Source organism: Paramormyrops kingsleyae, chromosome 8 (assembly GCF_048594095.1).
Source record: "Paramormyrops kingsleyae isolate MSU_618 chromosome 8, PKINGS_0.4, whole genome shotgun sequence".
Taxonomy (NCBI): Eukaryota; Metazoa; Chordata; class Actinopteri; order Osteoglossiformes; family Mormyridae; genus Paramormyrops; species Paramormyrops kingsleyae.
In genome coordinates this window covers 3,002,501-3,028,678 of record NC_132804.1, presented here as the reverse complement: position 1 = coordinate 3,028,678, position 26,178 = coordinate 3,002,501, and the positions used below count along the sequence as shown (strand labels likewise).

The 26,178-nt window shown below is 52.7% G+C and overlaps 1 protein-coding gene across 8 annotated transcripts in view; it reads left to right on the top strand.

Moving 5' to 3' along the window:
• foxp1b (forkhead box P1b) overlaps nucleotides 1-26,178 on the top strand; it is a 146,523-nt gene that overhangs the window by 67,617 nt on the left and 52,728 nt on the right. For 7 of the 8 annotated variants that reach the window (XM_023793945.2, XM_023793943.2, XM_023793940.2 and 4 more), the window contains one exon: nucleotides 9,685-9,860. In XM_023793945.2, the coding sequence (XP_023649713.1) occupies nucleotides 9,696-9,860 (165 nt within the window). In that variant the 5' untranslated portion in view covers nucleotides 9,685-9,695. Of the gene's footprint in view, nucleotides 1-6,289; nucleotides 6,630-9,684; nucleotides 9,861-26,178 lie in introns of those variants that run through there. The other variant, XM_023793944.2, reaches the window with a different exon arrangement.

Genomic DNA, 26,178 nt, shown 5'->3' with positions numbered 1-26,178 from the left:
TTGTATTAGCGGCACTGTACATTGTCAGCGCATTGCTTTATGGCCGGGACGCATCCTCCTGACACGGGCTGTATTTAACGAAAGAGAGTTGTTAAAACCTGATTCCATTAAAGCGCTGAGATTCATGCAAGGTCCTTCTGTACTTAAGCCCTGTGCCCTTTACCTTCAGTTTAACTGCTTAATGGAAGGTGCATGTATCCTGCCCCCCCACCCCCCGTTTTTAACCCAATATGTCCTTTCCTGTAAAACTGAGCATCTTGAGAGAAGACGCTACTTTCCTAAACGTCAGTCGTTATACACTGAACCCAGAAATCACATACAGAGAGGACACTTGTGTCAAAGGCGCCATGTCAGAGACAAATCGGCCACGATTCGTGCGCTTACGTTCTTTGCCGATTCACATGTTCTTTTTTGCCGGTCTGTACCTCTGGGGCACCGACAACATCACGATTATCATGATTATCACCATGGTTATTTACCACGTTTCATGCACTTCTTTCAGTCTCTACATCCATCATCCAGCCGCTTGTCCCGTCGAGGGTCGCAGAGGTCTGGAGCACGTCCTGGGTAGCATAAGGCAGGAGAACGCCCCTGGCGATACGGGGCAGCATCTTCACCAAGCTGCTGTGATGTCCTCCAAAATTCAGGGTTAGCTGAGGTCAGGGACATGATTTGGGCTGAAATTCTCTGCTTCTGTATTTGTGCTTAGCTGCAGACTCGAAGTCTGTTTGTGATTTGGTAAATAATCGACAGCGTGTCAGTTAATGTGTCGCTGGACCTGCATGTGCAGGGCAGACAGTGTGGCCGCCGTGTCAGACGGATCCAACGCGGGTCGGGAACGCCCCAACCGCTGTCTCACACTGCTTGTCCTCTTCAGAAACGTCCAGCTCAATGAGCTCGATGTAAGTTGGAACCGCAGTCATGTTCTTGCTTCTTCAGACAAAGCATCAAGTGATCAACAGGATACGGAGCCTGCGGGGGGCGGGGGGGGCATGAAAAATGGATGTCTTTGTTTTCATTTTTATTGGGTCACCCCCATGCCACAAGTGTCGTTATCCTTGAAGAATTTCCGGAATCTCAACTATTAATTTTGAAACGTTGGTACCATTGATGCCATGTCTGTTCTCACACATTTGTTGGATTTCACAAATCTAATTTAGCATCAAACATATGAATAAAGCATGTGCAGTGACAGATCTTATAATATATGCAATCTAGATGTATATTCTGACTGTTTCCTATTGATTACTACAATGTAAACTTGAGTCAGGCGTATAAGAGAGCCTGCAAACAGTTTCCTGAAATAATAACTTATTTTCTATGTATGTGTTGGTTCGCAATAACTTAATTGCACTGACGCTTTCATCCAGACTATGTGTCTGGCTTGCTACAGTAATTGCACCGCTGAACTTTATAACCTCAAGCCCAAAAGTCTCCGCCTCGAACATCTCCGAACATGCCATGTTGTCATGGTTGTGACAGTAAATCTTAGTCGTTACTTTTCTGAGGAATGAACCTTCTGTTCTGCTAACAGTTCCATGCAGGGTGTCCCTTGCCTTGTGCCCCATGCTTCCTGGAATAGGTTCCAAGCCCATTGTGACCCGGTAGCCCAGGTAAGTGGGTTATGAGGAGTTGATGGATGCATGTTCTGTTCTTCATGATGTAATATGTACAACATTGGTACAATAACACCAAAAACTCTCTGTGAGGTGAGTGGGAGGTAGCTTACATTTTTCTCCTCTTAATTTAGATTTTAAAGGATGTCAGTGATTTGCCTTTCTATTCACGTGTTTTTGTGTATTTCTAAAAATGTATTTCTAAAACATACACCTTTTGGTCTTTGAATAAACAGTACCTTGTCCCGAATGTACGATGATCTGTTAACTATATGAGAGGAAGTGTGCGAGCCTGAGCACAAAGAAGCTCTGTATTCAGGACAGTATTAATTTATTCCTGAACCTTGATATTACCTCTGTTGTTGGTGGAGTGGAGGCCAGTTTAAACTTGAATGTAATGCTAAGCTCTTAAATCGAGTGCAGTAAGACTGCTTGTAAGTGCCTGGTAGTATCAGTAGGTGGATTTGCAAGCATGACTTTATACTTATGACTGCAACTACAATGTATTTAGTATTGCACACATGTATGGAAACGTAGAAGTATGAATTTAAGGTAGAATTGTCTTTTATTGGACGCTTAATTTCGGGTTATAGCTATTAAAGGTACTACCGTTTGGATTTTGTCATGCTACGTTGTGATACATCTGGTGCGGAATCTCTTAATGAGTCCTGCATGGCATCATCAATCTCAGATTACAGCAATAGTGCTATTTAAGAGAGGTGTAAGATGCGAAAGGTCAGTCTATTTCATTTGTGCCTGCTCGAAATACCTATATAGGGCTTCCTGGGCCAGTCTGGAGCTTTCCCACTTTTTCCTGAACCTTCCTAACCTTTTCTTCTGAACCTGCTTAGAGTTAATAAGCCCTGAGTAGAGCCTTTAAAGCACCATCTCCCACCATGCCCTGCTTCATCACTGTTGCTCGTCAGAGTAAGCCTTAATCGATATGCTGTCTGGGGCGTCCCAACATGGATGTGGGGGAATTGCCGGTCCCTTACGTAATCAGTGGTGAATGCGGCACCCTGAAAGCTCAGCTCTGCGGACCAGCTGGGACGTGTTTGTAAACGGGAGCGAGCGGTGCTGGGAGCGGCTGCTTGTTGTGGTCGCCCGCTGCCGCCGCTCGCTTGCATCAGAGTTCCTGCATGCTGTCCTGCGGCGGGCACTACAAGTAGGTCACTGAAGAAGGACGCACTTACCTGCTGGAAGTCCCAGATTCTTTTTTTTTTTTTTTTTTTACTTTGTGACTAAAGCTCACAATTTGTGTCACAAGTCCTTTGTGTGTGGGGGGGAGGGTTGGGGGGGTGTCGAAGACATATCATTTAAAGCGATCCCACAGACGCCAAGGGCCTGACCACATTTATTTCTGCGGGGAGTGAAATGCGCGTGTTTGACAGTAAGTGAATCGATGTCACTTGAAATTAAATTATTTTCTGTCCTCCCAGTTCTCCCAGATTGTTCATTTTTAGCTTCAGTTTGTCGGTTTGTAGTTTTATAAATATATATCTGGTGTGATGTGTCCTCATGCCTGTGTTACCGATCAAAGAGGGAAACTCCCACTGTGCTTCTCATACGGCGCATGTGACGGGAACTACAGTAAAGTCCAGGGCACTACGGAGGCCGCTGGCCTCTTATTTATGCCTGTGGTGGAGCCCCCGTATTTCCAGGCGAGGCTTCCTGATATCTTCAGGAACATTGCAGGCGGCCTCGTCGTGCTCGGAGGCTGTGAGTCTTCCCGGCCTCGTCGTGCTCGGAGGCTGTGAGTCTTCCCGGCCTCGTCGTGCTCGGAGGCTGTGAGTCTTCCCGGCCTCGTCGTGCTGGAGGCTGTGAGTCTTCCCAGCCTCGTCGTGCTCGGAGGCTGTGAGTCTTCCCGGCCTCGTCGTGCACGGAGGCTGTGAGTCTTCCCGGCCTCGTCGTGCTCGGAGGCTGTGAGTCTTCCCGGCCTCGTCGTGCTCGGAGGCTGTGAGTCTTCCCGGCCTCGTCGTGCTCGGAGGCTGTGAGTCTTCCCGGCCTCGTCGTGCTCGGAGGCTGTGAGTCTTTCTTCCCAGGTGCCCCAGCAAGGCAGTGGTGTTTCCTCAATGCCGACAGGAACCATCTTTCTGAAAATGTCGGGGTAATTCACACTGTCGGCGTGCAGATGGGCAAGTTTACCCCCAAAGACAATATTTCTAATAATACTGTCAAGTCCTCACGTGGTTTAAGCTCTGAGTATTAATTAGAAAAGTTCGTGAAGCCTAACCTCTCTTTCCTGGCAAATGCGCTCAACACATTTCTCCTCCTCAAAGTCCACATTTCCGGTCCCAGGAGTAAGGCCCTAGCATGAATTCTAGTAAAAATGATTAAAAATACATGACACACTTTAAATAATGTTAAAACAATAAGCTAGCCTGTACATCCCACAGGACTCAGGAGATTGAAGTCGTCTTCCTTTTCTTTTTTTCTCTTTCTCCTTTTTTGTTGTGACAGGTCTAATTGGTGAGACGAGCTCTAGGGTAGGGTACCCCCCCCCCCCATTTGCCGCAGTTTGGCCGCGGTTCAGGCGAGAGCCGTATCTCTCATTGTCTCCAGCCACGTACCAGCAGCTGTCTTTGTTTCCACGCATGCGAGCGCGTTTATCAAATTAGGATCGGAGGGGTTCTTTTACCAATGTGTGGTAAACCACCGGCAGCACTGGTGGCACACGGCCCGTCCGTCCGAACCGCTCCAGCTGTCCGTACGCAGAACCAGGCTTTTGCCTTAATTCACAGTCACTGGGGTCGTGTCACACGCTGGGAATTCATACACAGAATTTGTATTTCTAGATTACTCTACAAGTATGCAATTTATTTCTCAAATCATTCCGCATATGACTTTTTCCTTTCTGTCTTGAAGTAGAAATGACCAGTTAGTCCTCAGCTGTGGGTTGCCTTAGGTCCTGGTGTCACTGTCTCCTTGGGGGATTAGACGTATTTACCCAGCTAACACACTTTGGAAATGGAGCCGGTGGGGGGGGGGGCAGCGCAGCTGTTTGTTTGAACTATGCTTCATGCTCACATGAAGTTTGCAGTCATTTTTTTTTATCAGTGAAATATTAAATAATAAAATAGCTATCAGTCTTTTTTCTTGATGGGTCTAATTTGTTATTTTTTTGTAAATATGTTTCGCTTGTGCGTGTGAAGCTTCATCCGTATGCTCCTGCTCTTACTGATACTCGTACCAGCGTGGATGAGCAGAGGTCCTGCTAAACATAGGTGTCTTTTTCTGTAACTAGAGAAGAAATACTTTTGAAACTGGAAGAATTTCATGCTTTGGGATCTCATTACATTCTTCTCGATATGTCATAAATACGTATCTGCTCTCTTAGATCAGCCTTTTTCCCTCTAAAAAATGTGAGTAAATGGATTTTGGGGGATGAATGAAATGAGTGTGAAGAGCAGAGGGGGAGGACAGCAGCGCTCCGACGGGAAAGTCAGGGCGACTGGATGCTGGAGGCTTTCCAGGAGTTTGCTAGGAGCATGTGTGAAAATTCACGTGTGAGACGACTTTAAGCTGAACCTCTCCACTGGAGTTTATCCTCTTTTCACGCTTCTCCTCATCCATTTCTTATGTTTTCCCCTCTAATGTGTTATTGACTCCAGCCCAAAACAAAAGTATGCAACAGCTGAGTTGGCTTGAAGGACCTTTTTTCTTCTTTCCCAGCTTTCATTCTCCTTCTTTGCTGGTCTTACTTTTCCTTTCTCCTCTTGTCTTGCTCCCCAAGCAGTAGTTCTTCTCCTGGAGATCATTCCAACATGGCCACATGGTCCCATTCCGGATCCCAGCCCGGCCTCTTCTGGGACCCTCACCTCTCACGTTAGAAATCTCAAAGCTTCAGATAAGTGTCAAATGCAGGTCTTAACAGTGCATTAGTGGTTAAGAAAAACAGGCACTGCTACAGTGAGCCAGTTGAAAGCAGCTCTTCGAGATATTCTAACCAGGAACTGGCTGACGGAATAAATGAGGGAATCACAGAAAGGCACATTTGTGCCCATCTCACGTAGATGAGGCCTTTTCCTCCTGTGTATCTCCAGATGTTACCTTCTAAAAACATAATCAGCCTGTGCTGTTGACCTGGTCATTGTTGTTTTTTTGGAGGGGGGATCCTACTCTTTCTGCAGCACAGGTTACTGAATAAGCAAGAGGTAATGTTTGACGTGTCGTACGAGTTCACAGGTCCCTCATCATGTCCTTCTCTAAGTCCGGTATTACCATAGACGGTTCCCACGTGAACCGCAGCCGAATCCCCCCTCAGAAAGGTTTCTCAGACGCCCCTAACCCATGTCTGCCCCCCAGGCTGTCTTGCATTCAGGGTGGTCACCGGCAGCTGTAACGCACCAGCCTAATGCTTCATCAAATGTCAGGAGAATGACTGTTTGTTTGTCTTGAGTTTTCTCCAGCTGTTATTCTTGCCGAGCCGCTTTTGAATTGACCTTGGTTCCCTTGCCACCCTTCTCTCCGCCCAGCACTGTTTACATTAGCTCTGCCCTGAGTGTCACCTATGAAATCTGTTGATCATTCCACCTGGTTAATGTTAAATTGCTCTTGCAAGAAGATGTGTTTGTTCATAAACACAAACCCTGGCCCCCCTGTTTACTGTAACCATGGCAGCAATCAGTTATTAAACAAATATCTGCTTTGTTTGCTGCTCTGAGTGGCCATTTATCCCTGAAAGGTCTGGAGGAAACTTAAAAGGTTCTCTGTCTTGATGAAAAAATGGTGCAGGGGGGGGATAAAGGGGAGAACGGGCGACTTGTCCCTGGCAAGAAGTTGCAGTAGTCTGACATTTGCTTTGCTTATCTGCAACTTTTGCTCGAGTGGGCTTGCAAGATTAGTGGATTGTTTGGTCTCTCTAAGAAGTCTCCTTCGGCACAATGTCTTCTGTGGGGTCCAGTCTTTCTGGACAAAGGGGGGAAGCTCGCTGATTGCTAAATGAGCTAGTGCCATTCCGAGGCTTTTCGAAAGGTGATGCAACGCTGGACCCTAGACGGGACCCCCCTGCAGGTAGAGTTTCGGCGCAATCATTACCCTTGTAGGGGTGATTCTTCACAGGGTTCTGCATCTGCTTTGGTTGGTGTCCTATAAAGTGGTGCTTACTGTGACAACTCGCAGTGATATTTATACGCAGAATCTGAGTTTAAAACATCACCGTGCTCAGCTGAGCGCGTTCTCTCTGCATCTGCTGGGTTTTTCAGACCTGGAAGTCAAAATAGCGCCAGTCCACAGTGTCCCGCAGACCTTGAGATCTCAGCGCCGAGCGTTCGGGTCATCACACCTTGAATATGGCCTGTTGGCTCTATCTATTCTGTGTACTGATGGTAACGTAAACGGGGCGCTGTGAGCCCTGTCCCGTTGACCGCTCTCCGCTGTATTTTTCTAATCTTTCCCAGAAAAATGTTGTCCTTTTGTTGTCAGTTTGTGTAAACGCGGCGATGTGAGAATGGAGCCGGCGAGTCCCAGCAGGTGTTCCTCTGAAGGTTGCTTTCATAAACATTAAACACTGCGAGAGCGGAGAGCCGCCCTCAGCCAGCTGTGGCCCCAGACCTCACCTTGACTCCCCAACTCCCAGAGATGGCCGCTGAAGGGGGACAGATGGTAACGTTGCTGCTACGTTCCATAAGCGTCCGTTGCCGTTCTCGCCGCGAAGAGCCCGCCTGTTCCGGGGCTGCCGTGTTTTTACTGTACTCCAGTGTCCTTTTAGAAACAACAAACACAAAGTCTGACCTTTTTTTTTCTCTCTTTTTTTTTTTTTTTTTTAAATTTCTCCACTGATTATTTTTTGCCGAACACTTGTTGTATGTTGCAACCAGACATTCCCCTCCCTCAAGCAAACATCTGCTGATAAACGTCAGGGGCGTGTCAGGCAGCCTGATAGAACGGCTCATTGTTGGGGGGTCACAGTAACGTCCTGGAATTTGCAGTATTTGAAGTGTTTTTGTTTGTCCCAGTGCGATGTGCTCCATAAACAAGCAGGTCTGTTTCTCATGAGTCCCTGTTGTCCATATAAATCCGCAGAAGGCCGTGGGAGCAGCTGTCACACATGACCGGGGGGGGGGGGCACGGCACTGCGGTGGCTGATAGACGTCTGCATGCCGTCTCTCTGCTCCGGTTGTGCACATATTGCCATCATTACCGGTGAAGAAATCTTTAATAAGGTTTTTTCTCTCCCCCTTGCTGCTATCTGTTTGATATTAATGATTGATAATGCATTTTTTTTTTGTCGGGATATTGCAGCATTAAATTATTCTGTGGTAAAATTAATGAGAAAGTAGATTTATGGGTTTCATTTGTTTGTCAATTCGAAAATTAATTGGGTGTTAATTTTAGCTGTCCCTCATCAGCGCTGTCTCGCTGCACGTGCGCATTACTTTGCATTCATTGCGTAGCTCCTCTCCTTCCGTTATTGTGGGTCACTAGCTTTGCATACATTAAAATAGCCTCACGGCTCATTCTCCCGATTACTTCTGGAGATGCCATGCATTAGAAAATTTACGCCTTTCCGTTATAATTATGAAAATTTCGCACAGAATGACAGCACATGCATAAAAGCTGTTACTTCCCTTGTTTTTTATAGCATTGGAAAAAATTAATTCAGTGCCTGTGCCCCCCCCCCCTTTTCTGTGTGTGTGGAGACTTAATTTGGGATTTCGGGCATTAAGGATGTTAGAGTGAAAAAAAGGGGTTAAAAATCATTGCCTGTTTTTATTGTGATGATTCATTAGAGGAAAAAACGTTTCCTCTTCTGAATGTTTTTTTTTTCTTATTGATATCTCAAAGTCGCAGGGTGGGGGTGTGATTAGAGTATTTTTGGCTTAGCCGACCCCCGTTCCCCAGCGCTCCTCTTGCTCACTCCTTGTTTGGAAAACCCCGTTCTGGGGCTGGGCTCCGCCAGACTGGGGGTAGCGTGAGTCAAATCAGCGTCTGTCTGGGGCGGCGTGACTGAGGGGTGGGGTCCTGCTCTGCCAGGCAGCTGGGTGACTCGGTCAGCGCAGTGCGCCCCCCAGTGAGAACTGGGCCTTAATGCAGTAGGGGGGGGGGGCAAGTGGAGTTCACACAGACGAACAGGAAGTGCACTTCCTGCTACCATCGCTCCCTTCTTAGTGGCTGAGTCACATGACTTGCGGCCTTCCCTCAGCCAGACCCCGGAAGCGCGCCCCCCCCCACCTGCCGTCTGGCCCCTTCCAGGGTCTCCTCCAGATGCCACCTTATAAATCTGCATTTAGTTTAATTTTTACCTCCTTTCATGATTAGGCTCAGAGTTTTAAGGGCATTTATTCTGCTTTATATAAATAATTAATCATAGTTAATTTACTTCTTGCCGACTTGGTCAGCTTCATTAGCCAGCCCCTGGACGGGGGGGCAGCAGGAACAAGGTCCATGCAGCCAGGGGCGTTGGCGAGGGGCGTTGGCGAGGGGCGGTGGCGAGGGGCGGTGGGCGTTGGCGAGGGGCGGTGGGCGTTGGCGAGGGTGCCGCAGAGGCCCGCATGCGGGTTGGCATCCTGAGCTCTGTGCCGAATCTCCGCTGTCACGCAAGATCATTTTCTCTGTGGTTAAAGATGTCTCCCCCCCCTCCTTATTTTCGGCCTGGTGCTTTCGATGCCGACTCCCATCCTCCTGCTCCCCATTAAAAAAGCATTGTCCTGTGGTTGCCCGGGAACCACTGCAGTAAATATACCCATTTCGGTCCATTTTCTGCTGGGCCGGGTGTTTTTCTCAGGCCTCTAACAGAAGCATCATGTATCTGAAGTCTGTCCCCCCATGCCCCCCGACTCCGCCACACTTCACTGAATGATGACTTAAGCCAGACCTGCATCTACCGCAAGTCTGTTGCTTCCTGTGGCCGAGTACGGACATGTCATCTGCAGAGTATCTGTGCCGCTGGGTGGTGGGGAGGTGATGAGAGGTACAGGCTGTACAGATTGGCGAGAAGGCAGACAAACTAACGAGTAAAGCGGCAGCAGTGACCGTAATCTGAGGGAAAGGCGTGCAAGGGGGTGACGCGTGTTTGCAGTCTTTGGGGGTCCGGAGAGCAGTTCACCATCTCCACGCTCCCTTTCAGGTTTTTAAGTCATGATGCAAGAGTCCGGGACGGAGGCCTCGAGTAACGGATCTGCCAGTCACAACGGCCCGGGCGGCGAGGGCGGCGTGCGGGACACTCGGCTCAAGGGCGACGCCGGCGACGTCATCACTACAGTCATCAACACCGCGGACTTCGCGCACCTCCAGCAGCATCAGGTACCTCTCCAGCCCACCCACTCTCTCCAGTCCACTCCGCCCCCCCTCTCTCTGCCCTGCCCCGCCCCTCTCTCTCTGCCCTGCCCCGCCCCTCTCTCTCTGCCCTGCCCCCCTCTCTCCAGCCCACCCACTCTCTCCAGTCCACTCCGCCCCCCCTCTCTCTGCCCTGCCCCGCCCCTCTCTCTCTGCCCCGCCCCATTCTCTGCCCTGCCCCGCCCCTCTCTCTCTGCCCCGCCCCATTCTCTGGCCTGCCCCGCCCCATTCTCTGGCCTGCCCCGCCCCTCTCTCTCTGCCCCCCCCATTCTCTGCCCTGCCCCACCCCTCTCTCTCTGCCCCGCCCCATTCTCTGCCCCGCCCCGTCCCTCTCTCTCTGCCCCGCCCCATTCTCTGCCCCGCCCCTCTCTCTCTGCCCCGCCCCTCTCTCTCTGCCCCCCCCATTCTCTGCCCTGCCCCACCCCTCTCTCTCTGCCCCGCCCCATTCTCTGGCCCGCCCCGCCCCATTCTCTGCCCCGCCCCATTCTCTGGCCCGCCCCACTCCTCTCTCTCTGCCCCGCCCCTCTCTCTGCCCCGCCCCATTCTCTGGCCTGCCCCGCCCCATTCTCTGGCCTGCCCCGCCCCTCTCTCTCTGCCCCGCCCCTCTCTCTCTGCCCCCCCCCCCCATTCTCTGCCCCGCCCCTCTCTCTCTGCCCCGCCCCATTCTCTGGCCCGCCCCACTCCTCTCTCTCTGCCCCGCCCCATTCTCTGCCCTGCTCCGCCCCATTCTCTGCCCATGCCCCGCCCCTCGCTCTGCCCTGCCCCATTCTCTGCCCTGCCCCGCCCCTCTCTCTCTGCCCCGCCCCATTCTCTGCCCTGCCCCCCTCTCTCTGGCCCGCTCCCTCGCTCCAGCCCACCCACCCAGTCTCTCCAGCCTTCAGTGCCCTTTAATGTTAAATCCACTATACAACACATGTTCCTAAGCACAATTATTATCATTTTTGGACATGGGGGGTTAATCATTAAACAGGCAGAGTGCCAGGGCTGTGTTTGCTAGTGGACTGATCTCAGATGACGAATATGTCGAAGAATCTATTTTCAGTTGTTATTATTGGTTTAGTCACTGCTTGCCAAATAATTTTGAGCCACTAAAAGATGATTCCCCAGGCGTGAAGGAATGGATGGAGGGGGAATATTGTCTTGTGAGTGTATGTTCATTAGATTGAGAGGACATAACAATGAAACTGATACAACTTTGATTTTGATTTATGAAAACAACGATTTATGCTGTGTAGGTTTCTTTGTCGTCGTCCCCCCCTTCAATAACTTACACTTAAAATTCCTCCCGTTTTCTCAGTTTTTCCTTGAAAATGGTCCAGCATCTGGGTGGGTGTGGGGGGAGGGGGGTGACCAGATCAGCTGCTGTGATGTCATGTGGGCTGTGCAGGACGCTGCCTGTTCGGCGTGTCGGTGCTGATTGGGACCATCGGGGTCTGTCACTCCCCAGAACCACTTAGTGCGGATGCTTCACCTCCAAAGATTCCATCCAAAAAAACATGGATGTGAGAGGCTGTCAGGCGTTAGTCTGGACCGGTGAGGAAACCACTTTTTCCTGATTGTACCTAGGAAATTAAACTATTTTCATCTGCAAACATCATAGTCATTGATACAAACGTTCAGCTGTACTTTGATTTCTTACTCTTTGAAGACTTAAATGTCTAAATAAAGTGCTGAATTTTTTAAGGATTGTGTCCAAATTCTTTTCGGTAGCAAACGTGAACCATTCCTCAGCCGTGTGTAACACATGTCAAACGTTTCACAGAATGTTCTTCAGTGTTCTTCTGAAGCAGTAACACAGCTGATAGGCAGCTTCCCCGTCCATCAGGGAGACGGGGCTGAGGTCTGGTTAGGCCTCGCCGGTTCCGGCTGGCCCAGTGGCCTCTGACACCACTCCCCCGCTCGGAGCGGGCCGGAGTCATGGCCATGCTGAATTCATTACAGCAGTAGTCACACAAAACCATGGATAAAATTTCAATAACTGCGGGCCACAGTTAAGTAAACAGTTGCGCTGAAATTTAATTCCTGTTGACTTTTGCTTCGCTTGTTGCCAGGGGCACATTCTGATTCGCTGTGCAAAGACAACCGGGCTTAGAGCTTTGATGAATGAGAGGCGGGGGCAACATGCCACAGATGCACATTCAATACCAACCCCCCCCCCCCCCCCCACCAAAAACGGAGCTGCCTGTTCCAAACCACCTTTTATTTCTTGTCTGTGTCGAGAAGTTCGTCGCCTCTGTGTGTCTTTGTTGCGCTTGCATGGGCCGTGCGGAGGGACAGATTCCAAAGCGTCCCTCATCTGCAGCGTGTGAAATGCGCTGAGTCCTCAGGATGGGTGGGGGGTGCTTTTATTGGGGTTTCCATAATCACTTTCAGAATTAATGTGCGTCTTTCCGCAGTCTTGTTAGCGAAAGACCAAAGGGGTAATGTTTCTAATTGCACAACTGGCGAGTATGCATCAGGACGAGTATCCGTCCATCCATCTTCCCCCCGCTCATCCGGTACTGGGTCACAGTCAGCCTGGAGCTCGTCCCAGGAAGCAGGGGACGCCCTGTACGGGATGCCAGTGCCTTCATATGTTTGGCACTGCTGACCTGCTTCTTGTTAAGGGGGGTGAGCTTTACGACACCGGCGTCCTTCATTAATCTGGGCCGCCTCGCCGGTTCCCCAGGCGTCGATCCGCTCATCGATCTTCTTAGCGACCGTTGCCGATGTCGCCGTGCAAAGACTGCAGCCCTCGTGGTAACCGTGTCTCTGATGGCCAGCGCCAGTAGGCCCGGATCTCGATCAGGGCCCGATAAGACAGAACCAGGTCGGAATGGCCTGCCCGTTTGTGTAGGAAGTGGGTGTCCCCCAATGTATCTCAGATACGCAGAAGGTCAGCATTCTCGCCCATGGCTCGCCGAGCGGACCGGTCCCGCAACTGATTTCCACGGACGGGCCCGGAGTGCGGGTGGTGGCACGTCATCCGTTCTTATTAGGCAGTGTAACGATGAAAGACAGGCCTCGTTAATAAAGACGCGGGATAAAGTAATTGTAATCTGTTTTATCAGCTCGAATCTGACAGGGAATTCATCTTCTCAAAGTGCGGAGATCTGTGGTAAGTAGACCATAAGCTCCATTTAAACATCTCCATTAGTAAGTCAAACACCCCGGAATGGTAGCATCACTTCTGGGTTGGCTGACCCAAATCCGCCTGTGTGCACCGTGACATCCATGTGGCCAACATCATCTGGGCCTTGTTCTTGGACTGTGGGCCGTGCGTCCAGATACAGGTACCGGCGGGTCCGCGGCGCTGTGGGCGTCTGAACAGCTTGCTGATGTGCTACCATCTATACTGGTTTTTCTTAGAAATTTCTGGAACTTTTTTCAGCCTGTTTTGCTTGCCTTCGGCGTCATGCGCAGGCCCCCGCAGCCTCGCATGCTCCCCTGCGTCTACGCCGTCCCCGGCCGGAATTTCCCTTCTACCTCGCGGGGAAATCGCATCTGCGGGCGCCTCCTGGATGTGTGGACGGCGCCGGTGATGCTGGGGGGGCCGTGCCATGCGCCACACCTGAGGAGGAGGCGGGTCCTTAATGCGGCGACCCCCCCCCCCCCCCCCCGGCACTGGCTACGCGGCTCCTCTCCACCGCTAGTGGAGCAGAAGTTGTAGTTTTAATGAGGAACCAGCGACGGCAGCTGCAGTGAAATGAGAAGGGGGTGGGAAGGTGCGGCCCAGCAGCCGGCGAGATTTGTGGCTCACGCTCAGTTCCCCTTGTTGTTGTTGATCTCATAACAGGAAGCGACGACCGCGGCGCGTCACACGCGGGCCAGCCCTGTCACGCACTGCGCGCACTGCACTCACTGCTTTGTCAGCCAGTAGGGGGCAGCCCGGGGCCTCGTCCCAGACGAGCCCTCAGTTTTACGCCCGAATGGGGGGGGGTTTACCCTTCTGTTTATAGGCTGGCACTCTTAGTGAAGCATGTGGTGCAGATACTGTAATATTCTCAGGTAATGCCTTTATACACGCCCACCAGTGGAACTTCAGTTTACTGTGCTGGTCCCCCTGCTGTCAGAGGATGTTCCCTGACCCCCCCCCCCCGGCCAGGCTGCCTGATTCTTGCTTATCTGGCTTCTCGGCACAAACACGAAGCTCCGTGCAGCACCTGTCCTGGCAGGATACGAAGCCCGTCAGGTTTTGTCGGAACGTACCAAGAGCTTGCACACGCGTGTGAAATCTCCCCGCCACAGACTGATAGCCTTTTTGGGTGGGGGAAGTGGGGGTCTCTCCAGGGTCCCATTTTCCGAGGACCTGCCGCTTCCGTCCTGCCCTGACGGGCTGAGGCAGAGTCCTCTCCCCACTTGTGTGGCCTGTTACTGTCGTCATGGTGATTATTGTGATCATTCCGGTCCTGCCGGTCTCGGTGTTCGGCTCAGAGGACTGTCACCCCTCATTCCTTAGCACCCGCCTCCTATCTGCCTGTAAACTGCTAATATTGTCAGATCGGACCGCAGTCGACGGGCCCGGCTTATTAAAAATCGGGGGAACGGATAAGATGGGTTTTAGGGTGCCACATATTGCCCTAAATTGCTTTATTGGTAAAATGATAGTGCTCTTCCAATTTAAATAATTTTATGGAATCCCTCACAGAACAGATTAATTATGTTATCACACAACTTGCAACATCTGTCTTTATAGTGGAACAGATGACAGTTTTATTACAGGGAGAATTTCTTTGGTGGATCTGGCAATTGATGTGTGATCTGATTAATAATCATACAGATGGAGATGAAAATTGAACAGGAATGCGTTGTACCGGGATATGGGGGGGGGGGGGGGGTTGTTGTTCAAGGGTGGGGGTTTGGGGGGATAAAAATAGTTTTTTGTGGCACGTCGTGACAGCTGGGTCTGTGTTTAGTGAAGGAACAGTCTCGCCCTCCCCTGAGCGGTTTTGTCTTTTTGGTGTCACTCGTGAAACGGGGGGGTTTCTGTATGGACAGGGGCAGAGCCCCAGGGTGGGGGGGTGGAGTGGAGTGGAGTCTGTCTCCCTGCTCTGTCCCGCGGGAAAGTGCCGTCACGCCATTGGTACGTTTCCCAGTTTAGTGTTGCCTGGGGCCTGCATCCTGTTTACAGGCTTGTCTGTGGGCAGAGATCGGCGTGGGTGTAGGGGTGAGCTGTACAGGGTCGCCCCTCACTCTCTGCAGGCACACAGGCCGCAGGTAAGGTCGCCTCCGTCAGCTCAGAGCAAACCTGCTCTGGTGAAGTGGGGGGTCAAACGGTCACTAAAAGGGGGCTCACATCACGGAGGTGGGGGATCCGGGCAACGGCAGAGCAAATAGTGGCTCTGCTTTTTAATATCGTGTCGGTCGCAGGAGGCTGTTTGCTCCCCTTAAGGTCAGCGCAGGCAGATCCCGTCGCCCGGGATGCCATCGAGGCGCCGTTGCTGCGGCTTCCTGCCCCCAAGAATCACCCTGCCAGCTTCCATCAGACGTCTACAGCAGCTGGCACACGGGGGCCGCCTGGGAATCGCTTCTGGGGTGTCGGGGGAGTTCGTCATGCCACCCCCTAATGGTCGCCCCTTTCCGGCAGCCTCCATTTTGACTGGAGGCTTTGTTTGCCCAGCACTGTAAATAAGAGAGCGTTTATGCTGTCAGGTGCTCCGGGGCCCAGGAAACGTGCAGGTCCTGACACGGCCGTCCATGGCGGTGCCTGTCAGGGCCGAGCGTAAACAAAAGGCTGCTCACCCAATTGAAATGTTTGTGTACAGCTGACTGATGGTGTTTTTTTTTTTGGGGGGGGGTGGGATCCATCTTAAGGTATGGCCAGTGTGACCCAGTTTATTAGGGATGAAGTTAAAGCACCGTATCTCTTGGGAAAATGTACAGGCAGCAGTGCTTATACATTTTTAATGAGAGCTCTACTTTAAAAACTTTATAAAAATTAATATGTATCAGGAAAGTGTTTCCTACACAGAAAACTTCTGGGTAATTAATATTCATAGTCTGTGCTTGTTAACACCCCCAATGCAACTGCAATGTAGATCCAATTAACATAGAACGGACCCCGAGGATTTGGGCAGATAAGGGTTAAGTGAGCGATTGAAATTGAAACTGGGACTTTCCCCCATTAAAGCACTTATTTGTTTCAATAAAGGCCTTAATCCTCGCAGACGCAGGCGCCTCAGATTAAGGCATCCACCGGAAGCTTCCGCAGCCAGCTGCAGCTCCACCCGGGGGGGGGGGGGGGGCACTGTACACCCGCCCCAGCTAATGGAGAATCTGTGTCGCTAGGACCCGGTGTTCATCTCTTATTCATTGAGTGTGGCTTGTCGGGGTGGGGGGGTCGAGCGCAGAGCTGCACTTGGGGTACGTCCACCTATTTATTGACTTTTGGTGCTGCTCCTCCAGGAGCAGAGAGCTTAGAACAGCAGCAGCCAAACGTGCCTCTAATCCCCGCCCCTCCCATCCCTGTGTGACGCTGAAGGCTCTGGTCATTCAGCAGGCCCCCAGAAGGCCCACCATACCCGTTTAAGCTTACTTAACCGGGTTAATGGATTCGGGCACATAGCCCAGCGCTGCCCCCTGGTCTGTGGCCCCCCGCTGCCCCCTGGTCTGTGGCCCCCCGCTGCCCTGGACGGGCTCCAGGCCCCCATCCTCATGTTTCTGTGGCCCCCAGTCGCGGTCGGCAGTGGAGAGGCTGAGAGGCACCCGTCACCGCTGGGGTGCATTTCTGCAAACGTGCCATTCAGCCTGAGAGTAATGGACAGTATTGCTAAAGGTAAGGTGACTAAGTGGAAGCTACCGGGCCTTACGGTCACGAAGGAATTAGAGTGAAAGCGGGGCGACGTCTAGCTGCTTCGGGACGCGGGGCGACGTCTAGCTGCTTCGGGACGCTGGGCGACGTCTAGCTGCTTCGGGACGCTGGGCGACGTCTAGCTGCTTCGGGACGCTGGGCGACGTCTAGCTGCTTCGGGACGCTGGGCGACGTCTAGCTGCTTCGGGACGCTGGGCGACGTCTAGCTGCTTCGGGACGCGGGGCGACGTCTAGCTGCTTCGGGACTCGTGGCTGTGGAGCCTGACGCAGACCCCCGATAACGTGCCGTTTCTCAGCCGTGACTGGAAGGTGAGGCTGTAAACACACACGTCTCCCATAAAATGTTTTCTGGGAATTCCTTCTCCGCTCCGATAGTTACGATTTCTGGAAACTCGGAGCGACACTGAGACTTGGATGGCGCGCTCCGATAGTTACGATTTCTGGAAACTCGGAGCGACACTGAGACTTGGATGGCGAGTCTGATGGAAGTGAGCAGAAATACTGCATTTGATTCAATTCCAATGTTGATATTTGTAAATTTCGGCCGTTGGCCTCGACCTGCCCGCCTCTCGGGACGCAGTCGCTCTCATCCCATTTTAAAGAGAAATGGAGGCAGGCGGTCCGTGGCTACAGGCCCCCGTAGTGTCCCCGGGCGACGCGCCCTGCTTCCGACACGCCGTTCCATCATGAATAAAAATGATGCTCCCCATCATTCGCTGAGTGATGGCAGGCAGTAAATCCCGGCCCGCGGCGTCGGCGTCATGGCGACCGTTCCTGGGCCCCCCAGCATGGCGAGCGTCAGCTGGGCGCATGTGTGATGTAAGTGGACAAGGAGCAAATGCAGTAATGGCGACAGGAACAACCCCCCCGGCCACTGTCTGCTGTGTTGTTATTTGGCTGTTTACAGTCACTGACATCATGTAATGGGGGGGGGGGGGGGGGTTAAAGCGGGAACGAGCAAATGGTACAGAAAATAAGATGGTCCTTTGTGCCCGCTCCCCCCCCCCCCCCTCCCCGTCTTGGGGAATGTGTTCTGGTGCATTTCCAAGCAAACGTGGACCTTGAATAAAATGTACTGCTTTTTGCATTAGAGTCTCCCCAGAGATGAGGGGTGGGTGGGGGGGGGGGTGTCTATCGTGTCCCCCATCTGAGATGTGGATGTGAAATCTTGCAGAAAGAAATATTTATGGATGTTTTCTGCCTGATTAGAGTGGGGGGGGCAGGACCCCAACAGATGGGGGGGGGCACATGTTGAAGGGTTCTTTAGATAAGATGGGGGTGAGGGACCCGGACCGGACTTCGCGCAGGGTAGTGTGGTCGCTTCTTTGAGGGGGTGTAACGTTTGATGATGGCATCTGAAAAGGGAGGGTTTGAGACCGAGAGACTGGCGGCAGGAGTATGTATGCACGGGGGCTTTGTGGAGCGTGCCATCGCATATACGGCACGGGGGGGGGGGGGGGGGGGGTCATTTATCCGCTCATGTATTCATTCGCTCGTCCATTTTGTTTTGCCCACCCCCTCGTTTAGGAGTCACCACTTGGGCTGGGTGCCCTGTCCGGGTTCTCGTCTCCGCTTGGGCTGGGTGCCCTGTCCGGGTTCTCGTCTCCGCTTGGGCTGGGTGCCCTGTCCGGGTTCTCGTCTCCGCTTGGGCTGGGTGCCCTGTCCGGGTTCTCGTCTCCGCTTGGGCTGGGTGCCCTGTCCGGGTTCTCGTCTCCGCTTGGGCTGGGTGCCCTGTCCGGGTTCTCGTCTCCGCTTGGGCTGGGTGCCCTGTCCGGGTTCTCGTCTCCGCTTGGGCTGGGTGCCCTGTCCGGGTTCTCGTCTCCGCTTGGGCTGGGTGCCCTGTCCGGGTTCTCGTCTCCGCTTGGGCTGGGTGCCCTGTCCGGGTTCTCGTCTCCGCTTGGGCTGGGTGCCCTCTCCGGGTTCTCGTCTCCGCTTGGGCTAGGGGCCCTGTCCGGGTTCTCGTCACCGCTTGGGCTGGGGGCCCTGTCCGGGTTCTCGTCACCGCTTGGGCTGTGGGCCCTGTCCGGGTTCTCGTCTCACTCAGCTGTCTGGTGCTCCCGTCTTCGGGCTGCCTGTCCAAATAATTCAGCGCAATGATTTATGCATTATCTGTGTTCGGTCAGCCTGCAGTTACACACGCTGCCTGTCATGCAGCCAGAGTGGTGATCACGGCGCCCCCTATCTCATGAAAAATGCCCTCCCGTTCCCTTAGTCTCACACACCCTCCTGCGTTTATTCCTAAACTTGGTCAGGTATGACCGAGATGCTTCCCAGAGATCACGGTGCGAACTTCCGGCTAAGTTTGGCGGCTAACTCTGGAAGCCGGAGCGGAGGCTTCTGGGCCGGCCGGTTTCTTACGCATTGCAGAAGTACAAAAACTGAGAGTATGATTAATTTTTCAATTTCTCTCTGCGGATATCTAATAATTGTGCCCATAGATAGCCGAGGGCCCTTATTAAACATTAAAATGCAAAGAAAGTTAGAATCAGAAAGATGGTATTTTGGATTGAATAATGTAAAATATCCGTAGGGTAACAGAAAAAGAAGAAAACTGTTCAAGGTTTACTCTCCGAATGTTTAGCACCCGCATCCAGCCCTTAATTAACAGGCCTCATCCACAGCCTCCACACCGCACACTTTCCTTTCAGTAGCCTCGTTTGAAACAGCTCATCGATCTGTTCAGATGACTGTTGAGGTTGCCCCTCTAGTTCCGGTGACTCTGTGTCGAGGTTGCCCCTCTAGTTCCGGCGACTCTGTGTCGAGGTTGCCCCTCTAGTTCAGGCGACTCTGTGTCGAGGTTGCCCCTCTAGTTCCGGCTACTCTGTGTCGAGGTTGCCCCTCTAGCTCCGGCGACTCTGTGTCGAGGTTGCTTCTCTTGTTCTCTCTGCGTCCATGCAGCTCTGCTCCCTTCCACATAATTTCATCTTCATTGGAGATCTCCGTGGCACAGGGACACTGCATTCGTTCATCGAATTTGGCTGACTAAGGCACCCGTCGTCTCACCCTTGAGCACCGGAGGAGCCTGGGAATCCGGAGGCCTGTCGTGGCCCGTGCTCTGTGATTGATTGATTCTGCCTGTCACCGAACAAGATAACTGCATCAGTAAAGGCTGCACACTCCACCAGCTCTGTTCCCTTGAGACATCCTCAGAGCCCTGCGGCACTCGTGCATGTAGGGAGTTGTCAAAGGTAGACCCCAGCGCTTGGGTCCGCAGGCTCAGCCGGTTCCGGGTTCATTCTGTCCGGCCCTTCTCCTCACAGGAGATCCAGCCTGGCATACCGCGGTAACTTCACCCTTTAAACGCCGTGTTAGAGCCCTCCTCTGTTCCCAGCCAGGATAAAGGCTTATCTCGTCCTCACACATAGTCCTTTGTGGACAAACTGGTGATGCACTCAGCCTGACATCCTGCTTGCGTACGCTTCTCACTTTCAACTGTCAAAAATGGGCCACAGCCACCCCACCCCCCCGCTTTCTCCTTTGGCTTGAGGCCGATGTGCAACCCCCCCCCCCCCACCCCGCCAAAAAAAAAAAAAAAACAAAGAAAAAAAGACAAAGCGCGGCTGACTTCCTTATCGTGTCAGGAGAATCTCACTGGCTGGAAAGTGCTGCGGGTTATTTATGGTTGATTTAAAAAAAGAGAGAGCAGTGGAGTCCTATCTCAAGTTACCCCTCGCTAGACGTAGGGGGGTGGGAATGGGGGGGCTTTTAATCAAGGGGCTGCTGCTGTTTTTAATGTAAAAGTGTCAGGGATACAGTGGCCTCCTGCTGCCTGTGGTGCTAAATTGAAAAGGGTGCCCCCCCCCCGGACAGACTATCAGTCTGCTCCTCACCCCACGCCGGCCCGTCACCCAGAGGCGGCGGGGGAATCCAGGTGGCATTGCGGGGGTGCGTTTGGCAGCAGTTCAGGAGCCGCTGGGAATTAAGTGTGATGGATCCTTTATTCCCTGGAACGTCCTGGGACAAGCGGGGGGGGGCAAAGATGGCGGGCCGTGTTTGGGCCCGAGAGAGGCGCCCGTCCTCGCCGCCACGTTTCGAGCAGATGTCGACTGAGGGCGAGGCTTTACGAGAGACCGCCGTCAGAATAATCGTCTTTACAGCAGCACGTTTATAACGTGTTTATGTGGGATTTCGCACTTTCATCTGATTCATGCGGTTTTATGTCCGAAGCGTCGCGACCCCCGGTGAGCGTTAATGTTCAAGCACCCCGGAGGATTATGGGCCAACTGCATCACGCAGAGAGTTAAGGCTGAAGAGGGCTGTTTGTGAGTCTCTGCAACGGCAGGGGGGGGGGGTTTGTTTCAAAGGGGTCACAGAACGGGCAGTTCCCGCCTTCTAGCTGGCATGGGGCGGAGGGCCCCGCGGCTGCGGTGCCGCCCGTGGAGAGAGCCCAGTGCACTGGCAGGGCGCGGCGCCTGTGCCGGTCGGGCGGGCGGGCGGGCGGGCGTGTCCCCGGTAACAGGCAGGTTAATGAGTGATTGGAGAGAAGCGTAGCTGCAGGCCTGGGCTGTCTGGACACGTCCGCCCTCGTCTTCCCGACCGGAACCAGCTGCTCCTTTCCAGAGGAGAACAAGGCGTTTGGCCTTTCAGGTTGAGCGCGTCATGAGGTGGCCTGAAACTGAACTGCAGAAAGCGGGGAAACAGACGTTTTGCATGTTGACACTCTGCTGTTTTCTCACTTCTTTCCTTCAGAAGTGTAAGTTTTGGAAAAAGGATACATAAAAAAAACACTGATTGGTAGCACGACGTCTGTGGCTCCCAGAAGCCGCTCGTCTCCCTGGAGAGACGCAAACAGATCATTATGCTGATCCCTGCATTGTTGAGCCCTGGCCCCGAAGCCAAATTGTAGTTTATGAAGAGAAATCATATTTATGGCTTTTATTGATGCTAAAAGTTTTTCTAATTCCATTGTAATTAGCTTGTTTTAGAGTGACGTCTTTCAGGTAAACTGACTGAATCTCGCTGCCAAATGTAAAGTAAAAAAAACAAAAAAAAGATAATTTTGGCCTTTTCTCACGCCGCTAGCTTAGCGACTCAGATGCTTGCTGTCTGGCTGCGCGGTGACGTCATTTCAGAACGAGCTTCCGAGGAGAAAGTTGGTTCACAGGACGCTGGCAGCGAAAATGCACGAGAGGCCGCATGCGGTCGCCTGGACTACTCATAATGCGCCGTCGCCCCGGAGCGCGGCTCCCGCCAGTCGCATGCCCACTGCGGCTGGCACGAAGCGCGGTTTCGGTTCGGTCTGCTCCGAGTCTGCACCCACGGCTCTTAGCTATTTTAGGAATGCACCACCTCAACCGTCTGCAAGGACCCGCTTTCGTTAGAGCGCCCCCCCCCCCCCCCCCCCCCCATTGCACCCCTGACGCAGAACCGCCATCCTTCCTTTCTTCCGTTTTTAAACCCCATCAGCAAAAAAGCGAAAAATGTGTACAGCGCCTCCTATTAAGCAGGTGATTATTGGTAATAAATACTTTTTTATATATACTTATTACCGAGGCAGTTTTCTTGTGCGGTTAATGAGAGTAATTTGACTTGCTTGAGAGATTACCGCTCCGAGGAATTAATGCGGCAATCCCGTTTCGGAGATTTAAAGAGATGCAAGCCTCTTCACAGGTCGCGTGCCTCTCACATAGCAGCTAATGGAGTTGAACAACACTCTGTCATCTTCCCCAGCCCTGCCTCTATGGCTTGCGTGCCCTTGGCTGCCTCCGCCTCATCGGCCGGTCCCCCCCGCACGCCGCGGGCCCCCCCGCACCCACAGGAGCATATGAATATCGGAGTTTCTGCAGCACAGTAGCAGGCAGCATGGAAGTGTCCACACACACTTTTCCGAATGGCTGCCACCCCCCCCCCCCCCACCACCAGAGACACACACAGCCTAATGTGTGTCTCTGCATTTTTGTTTACTTCCTGTGTGTCCAAAATGAAGTGTGTGGATAGAAAAACGAGCGACAGAGTCAAAAAACAAAAACAGAAAGCAGTGCATTCATTACTCATTATTCATTAATGACGGTGCCCATGCGAGCCCTCAGGATCCCCCCCCCCCCGTGCTCTGTATGCTGACCCCTCCTGAGTGTCTGCCGTCCACTGCGGGCTTCTGATACGGATCGCCAAGTGTCCGGGCCTGGCTCCTGCCATTTCCCCCACCCCCTTATAACAAAAGCAATCCGATTCACGATGCCCCCTTTCCCAGATCCCTCCCAGCTCTCCAGGATCAAATTATGGGCCTTGGAATGACTTTACGGCGCCTGCATGGTTATATCCCAGTGGCCCAGCGCCGCCGTGCCGAATCGGACTTTCTGTCATTTGACCAAAAATCCCCCTGGAAGGCGGGCTGGACGCTGCTGCCGTGGAAGGCCCAGCCTGTCCACACATTTCCCGGTGGTGGCCCAGACCGAGAGGCATCCCTCTAATTGAAGTCCGGAAAGGAGGCTTTATTGCGACGTCGTTACCCACATGCGTGGGTGATTGGTGTCTGAGGCCTGGCTAATGGCCGCCTGGCCACACTGCTCCGCCGTCAGGGACGCCCCCTCCCTAAGAGGAGCCCTTCCGTTGGTCCTTTGAGTGGGCAGCACTGGGGCCTAATCCCTCCACAGGTTTCAGTCCCCCCTCCCCGATTTACACGCGGAGCCATCCGGTGCTCTCTGTGTCCAAAGACAGCGCTCGGGTGAATTGGCCCCTGGTGGGGGGGACCAGGAGAGGACCCGGGTGCCAGAGGTTGTGTGATTTTGTCCCGGGCCTGGGAAATATATGCAGCGAGCCTGCTTGGGTTGTCCCCATCCCTGGACTTGCTGGAGGTAGGATCCGGACCGCCGGTACCTGCCTGGGATGTGCTGAGAGGGTCTGGCTAAGTATGTGCTGAGTAATGAGTATCCGTCAGGGAGCCTCCCCCCCCGCCCCGGAGGCCAACCCCAGGCTAATACTCACGGGGTCCAGCTCTCCTCCCCGAGAAGTGGTGTGCCTGCCAGCCATCGCCACGGAAACCGGCCCCTCGGTAATTATGTGCGGACCCTTCCGTCCAGACCGGACCCGAGGAGCACGCTCTGCCAGTACTTCCTGCTCGGCTACCTGATGCAACATTCCCAGCGAGGGTGCAATAGCGCGGGACCCAGGCTGGTGCCGGCTGTGCCGCTGTTTTACCCAGCTATGGAAATTACCGGAGAATGCAATGGTGAACATCCCCAGACATTTGTTCTGGGTGGGGTGGGGGGGGGGGGGGATGCGGCTGCATTGTTCCTTGCTGTGTTTTTTTTTTTTTACCTTCTAAATGAACTCGAAGCGTTGACTTTTCCCAAACCGATTTTCCCTCTGTGTGACCTCTCTTTCGGTGCCCCTGTTCGCCGACGGTATCCGGGCAGAATACTCCGGCAGGGAGGGGGGCACCGGGCCCTGTTGCCGATGGACTCGGTGGTGAAGTGGATTAAATGGGCAGAGGGGGCTAGCGGAGCTGATTACGGCGATATGGGTGTGCGGTATCTTAATGGTACATATTTCCATGCGAGCGGCCGCTTGCCTTTCATTCTCTAGCTAATATGTCTCTTCTTATGAGTCATTTACTTCTTTAATTACCTTTAGCGGCAGATGCACAATGGCGCGTAAACGCGCGCGGCTTTTACTGGCCCTTTGTCACGCGGCTGAAAGGCGTAATTGACGTGGAAGAGCCGCCCGCCGGGGAAACAATCTTTAGCTGTCAGCTCGCCTTGTAGCTCGGCCGCTGTTTATGAGTTTACAGCACGCTGAAGACCTAATAAACACACTCCTCATTCAATAAGCCCCCCCCCCCGTCTGCGGGGAAGGGGGCTGCCCGTTTATTAAGGCACCACGGGGGAGGAGGAGGAGGGTGAACGCAGGTATGAGAGAGATACCCGGCCAGGTGGGAACCGGGCATCCGGTCTAGGGGTGTCACATGCCTAGCAGAAGCCATCAGGCCCACGTGGTCGTGGGGACCTCTCAGGTCCCGGGTTGGGGTGTGGTGGGACAGGCCTGTTTGGGGAGGGGCGAGGGGGTGTGGCCTCCGTCTCCCCCTAACCCCCCCCTTCAGCCTGTGCTGCATGTTGAATGGTTTCCTTTTCTGGTTTTCTCTCTAGCTATTCATTAAAAAAAAAAACAAAAAAAAAACATTTGTCAAGGCATTTGTCGTACCTGTTATTGGGCAACAAACAAAATGAGATTTTTATTGAAGCCGGCTTGCATCTTATGTAATTGCATGCTGAGTTTTATATTGTTTAAACATGGCAATTTTAAATGTTTAGTGTTGTCATAAATATTAATAGATTTGCTGAGAAGCACAGCAAAGGCATGGGGGGGTATAATGGTCTGAAGTGGGTATGAAATGCTGATTTATTTATGTATTCTACATGAATTAGTTTGGGAATCTAAACATCGGTTAGAGAGTGGCTTTCTGAGGGGCTGTAATGCCTGTAATTTCCATGTGGAGAGCCTTTTTGGAAATGGCGTTAATTATATACTTAATACTGGAAATTTACCGCCCTGTTTTGCATTGCAGATAAATGTCCACAATACAGGAAGAAAAAAATGCAATTAATATAAATAGGTGCGATACCCACTGCTTATCCGTTCACGCGTGTTGAAGAATTTTCCGGAATGATATGCGTTTCAATTAAAATGGCTCTCATTGTAAGTGAATTCCATTACTATACGTTGACGCTCTTGATCCCCCCCCCCCAGCCCGCCCCACTGCCCCCACTGCCATCTTCAGCCAGCCCCAGTAGAGAATGCCCCCGATACCCCCCCAGATCGAGGGAGGTGGCAGGCCGTAGGAGCACAACGGGCAGCGTCTTACGGCAGTGGCTGCAATTTTGCGAAAATTGGAGTCATGGCGTAGTTACTGTAGCACGACGGACCGGTGGGGGGGGACCTAGCGTGCGGCAGACTGGTGGGGGGACGACAGCGACAGCACAATGGAGGCCTTGTTTAAAAAGGAATGTCTTTGCGGTGGGATCTCTGGGATAAATGTCAGGTGAGTTAAGACGTGTGCCTGGCTGCAAAGTCAGCCAGATATTCTTGACATTTCGGACAGCGCCGCATAGCTGACACGGGACTGCGTTAAGCGCCGGGACCTCAGTGAACACTGCCCGCCCCTGCGTATCCGAGGGCTCGCTTACATGCGTGTGCCTCGTGTTGGAGGTCTCCCATGTCATCGGGGTGAGGTCCTGACCGGCTGCTGTGATACAGAGCTCGTGGCAGGGCGGGGGGAACAGGGAAGCCTTTCGCACCGTGGGTCAGGGGATTAAGGAACTCTAGCAGCATGAGAGGGGGGGGGCATAATGAGGCTTTCATACCGTGGACTGGAGGAATAAGGAAGATTCCCGCAAATAGGAGCTCCTTTCTCTCTCCATTTGGATGTTCATCCAGCCACCATCGTCCAGAGCCTCTTATCCGGCACCACGCTTCTGTTTTTTCTGTATGTTTTTTTCAAACTCACTCTCAATGTTAAGTTCATTCTGTCCTCAGTGTCCTGAGTGTTGACAGACACCT